This window comes from Capsicum annuum, unplaced genomic scaffold (genome assembly GCF_002878395.1).
Source record: "Capsicum annuum cultivar UCD-10X-F1 unplaced genomic scaffold, UCD10Xv1.1 ctg81886, whole genome shotgun sequence".
Classification (NCBI taxonomy): Eukaryota; Viridiplantae; Streptophyta; class Magnoliopsida; order Solanales; family Solanaceae; genus Capsicum; species Capsicum annuum.
Genome location: NW_025892638.1, coordinates 1 through 4,204, shown reverse-complemented (window position 1 = coordinate 4,204; position 4,204 = coordinate 1). Strand labels below are relative to the sequence as shown.

Here is a 4,204-nt window from a genome sequence, read left to right as displayed (position 1 = left end):
TATGGGGTGAAAATGATGTTTTTTCCCATAATAATAATAATGTTCATAGAAACTATTACAGAAAGATTTTAAATATTTATTTACTTAATAATGTACTAATAGTATGAAACAACATAATATTATGTCAAAAAGGGAAGGAAGACGTCTACAAATAAATTAAATAAAATAGTAAATTTAAGGAACCATTTTGAACCTACCCTCAAACATAAGGATATACATTTGTTATTTTTTGTCACATTTTATGTAGAATTTTAACCAAATTCTGTCAAAGTTATTTTTGTGAAGGATGAGATAAAAGTAATTGATATTTGTATACCAAAACTTAGAATAGTGACTTTGGGTAATGAACACAAAGATAGATGGTCATCCATAAAATTTACTCCATCTTCCAGATTTGGAAGAGCTTTTATCTCTCATCCAACAACCTAGGTGGCATTATGTGTGGAGTAACTGGTAAAGTTGTTGTCATGTGACAAGGATGTCACGGGTTCAATCCATGGAAATAATGTCTGCAAAAATGTAAGATAAGATTGCATACAATAAACTCTAGTGGTCCTTTACTTTCCCAAATCCGCGCATAGCGGGAGCTTTATAGTGTACTGGGCTGCCTTACATTTTTTTTAAAGAAAAATATAGAAAGCTGTTAATGAGTTCTTTGGAATTGTACCGAGAGAGTTAGTCAACTTAACAGCTGTTACAATGTTTTTTCTTGGAGAAAAGCACTTGGAAGTTTGTAATTGCTTTCCTCTATATTTTTTTCTCCTCCACCATATTGGTACTCATACATTTCACTTTCTTGACAGGAGAGATACCTGTGGAGCTAGGCAATCTTAATAAACTACAGTACCTGGGATTAGAAATAAATGAGTTTACTGGTTCCGTCCCTTCGAGCATTTTCAACGTCATTATTGAAGATCCTAGCACTTAAAGAAAACAAGCTTTCAGGTACTCTACCTTCAGATTTAGGACGTGGAATGCCAAGCCTAGAAGAACTATATTGTGGATCCAATAATTTGAGTGGTTTCATATCTGCTTCCATCTCAAATTCCTCAAGATTCAGAATACTTGATCTCCCAAGCAACAGTTTCACAGGTCCAATTCCTGAATCACTTGGTAACTTAGAGTACCTTGAGTTTCTAAACTTGGGCGGGAATCATTTTTCCATCGATTCAGCACTGAGCTTCCTCACATCTTTGACAAACTGTAGGAAACTAAAAGAAGTTGGTTTTGCATGGAATCCATTGGATGGTGTTTTTCCGGCATCTGTTGTGAATTTCACCGACTCTCTACGAGTTTTGGAAGGACATGGTTGTAAATTGAAGGGCGTCATTCCTGAACAAATTGGAAATCTTACAGGACTGATAAATCTAAATTTGTTTGACAATGAGTTGACTGGACATATTCCAAATACTCTACAAGGCATGCTGAACCTTCAAGAACTTTTCCTAGGTAGCAACAAGTTTGTAGGTATCATACCTGATACTATCTACAATTTAAGGAATCTTGGAGTATTACACCTCAGAAAGTCAGTTTTCTGGTTCAGTGCCACCATGCATAGGGAACGTTATCAGTTTGAGGTATCTTTATCTAAACTATAACAAGCTGAATTGGAGCATACCTGCAAGCTTGTGGAGACTTCAAATCTCATAGAACTGGATGTTTAGTCTAATTTATTAAGTGGGGAAATTCCTCAAGAGATCGGAAATTTAGAGACTGCAACAATCATTGATATGTCAAAACATGATTTTTTTGGTAAGATCCCTAGCACTTTAGGGGATCTAGTTAAATTGATTGATCTTTCTCTAGCACATAATAGATTGGATGGACGTATTCCAGATTTATTTGGCAAAATGTTGTCCTTGGAATTCTTTGATTTGAGCCATAACAATCTTAGTGGAGTAATTCCAAAGTCACTAGAAGCTCTTGTGTATCTCAAACACCTGAACATCTCATTTAATAAACTCAGTGGAGAGATTCCTTCTGGTGGTCCATTTTCAAATTTCACTAGCAAATCTTTCCTGTCCAATAACGCACTCTGTGGTGATTCTAAGTTTAATGTGTCACCATGCATCATCAAATCTCCCAAGAGAAATAAGCCAATCTTGGTTCTATATGTCCTTTCTGGAGTGGGTAAGCTATTTCTTGTATTAGCCCTCGCATATGTATTTTTAAGATTGTGAAAGAAGAAGAAAAATGTAGGTCAAGCAGATGTATCTCTAGTAAAGGGGAATGAAAGAATTTCTTACCATGAACTTGAACAAGCAATAGAAGGATTCAGCGAAAGCAACGTGCTTGGTAACGGGAGTTTCAGCAAGGTCTACAAAGGGATACTTAAGGATGATACTCTTTTGGCAGAAAAGGTATTTAATGTGAGATTGGATGGTGCATTCAAAAGTTTTGATACAGAATGTGAGATTTTGCGAAACCTCCGCCATCGAAATCTTACTAAAGTCATCACTAGTTGCTCCAACGTTGATTTCAAAGCATTAGTATTAGAATACATGCCGAATGGGACACTTGAAAAATGGCTACATAGTCATAACCTTTTCTTAGACATGTTCCAAAGATTAGATAAAATGATAGATGTTGTATCTGAGATGGTCTATCTCCACAATGGTTGTTCAAGTCCGGTGGTACATTGTGACTTGAAGCCAAGCAATGTTTTGTTAGATCAATAAATGGTAGGTCATGTAAGTGATTTTGACATTGCTAAATTATTGGGTACAGGGGAGACTTTTGTCCAAACAAGGACAATTGCAACCATTGGATATATTGCTCCAGGTATTAAAACTTTTTAAAGCTCCCTCATGTTCGTAGTGTTAGGGCATAAGAAGTTTTGATGATAGACAGATGAATGAAACATGTTGTGAAAGCTAGTCCATACAAGTGAAACTGCTTCGGACATATGGAGTGCATGCTGAAATCATTACATGCTAAAATTATTACATAAGCTATCAACACATGGATAAGCAAAGGATGTTCACACGGCTATATGAAGATAATTGGAGCAGTTAGAGTTTGAGTAGATCAAAAAGTCTACAAGGCAGAAAGATAAAGCAAAAGAGTCCTACTCAATTTAGAAGAAGGAGAGATGGTTACAACAAGGAGTGAGTTACTTGAAAGAGTCCTACAGAAGATAAAAGTAAAGAAGAAAAGACTGCATCTGAGGGAGCATATATAGACGACAAGATGCATTCAAATAACCATTCATGCACTGATAAGAAAATCAACAATCAGCAAAATCGTTCACCAACTTGAAGAAGAACCTAGTTCTCACTTAGTATGTTTTAGACTGCTTGTAATAGGAAGGTTTCTGAGTTGTAATGAGTAAATTGTTCTAGTCTCAGTATTCTAAGCTGAGTTAGGAATCACGTCTTCAAGTTAGGGAACTCGAAGACTTGGGAACACTTATCTTGGGAAGATTTGTGTTTTTGTAGTAATAGAAGTTAGAAGTTTTAATTCCTTGTTTACAAGAAGTCTTGTAATTGTGTTGATTGTTGAGGCTCAAAGTTATAGTGAAGATTGGGGTTAGATCCTGGAGAGATACAGGTCGTGGGTTTTTACACCTTTCTGAGCTGGGTGTTTTCCACGTAAACATTACTGTGTTCAGTTTTTACTTTTGTGAACCACATATACTTACTTGTTCCACAGATAGGTAATCAATAGGGATCATACTCTAACAAGTGGTATCAGAGACGGTTGTCTTACTGGTCACAGTGAAGGTCAATCCACTACTAGATCCCCACTCTTTCATGGTACTCATTTCATCTGGCGGAAAGCTAGGATGGAGATGTTTATTCAAGGAGAAGACTATGAATTATGGGATAGGATTACTGAAGGTCCTACTATCCCTATGAAGACAGAAAATGATGTGCAAGTCAAGAAAATAAGGAGTGAGTTTACTGCTGATGATATTTTGGCTTTAAAGAAAAATACTAAGGCAAAGAATATCCTAGTCTGTGGTCTAGGACCTGCTGAATACAATAGAATATCTACCTGTACCACTGCTAAGCAAATATGGGATGCCTTAGTAAATGCCCATGAAGGTACCTCTCAGGTAAGGAAATTCAGGATCTCTCTCCTTTTTATTGAATATGAAGAGTTTAAGAAGAAGGAAAATAAATCCTTGCATGATATGATGAAAAGACTTACTACTCTAACAAATGAGTTAACCTCCTTGGGAAAAGTCATCACTGAAGAAGAA

At 36.2% G+C, this 4,204-nt stretch overlaps 1 protein-coding gene across 1 annotated transcript; it reads left to right on the top strand.

Annotated features, from left to right (window-relative positions):
* Positions 1–863: 863 nt before the first annotated feature.
* On the top strand, positions 864–4,057 carry LOC124895407 (probable LRR receptor-like serine/threonine-protein kinase At3g47570; the record flags this gene model as incomplete). The annotated part of the gene is made up of 5 exons (XM_047405842.1): positions 864–1,577; positions 1,665–2,130; positions 2,200–2,633; positions 2,728–2,781; positions 3,656–4,057. Coding segments are annotated over exons 1-5 (2,070 nt in total), but the record flags the coding sequence as incomplete, so codon positions are not given.
* Between the last annotated feature and the right edge of the window lie 147 nt (positions 4,058–4,204).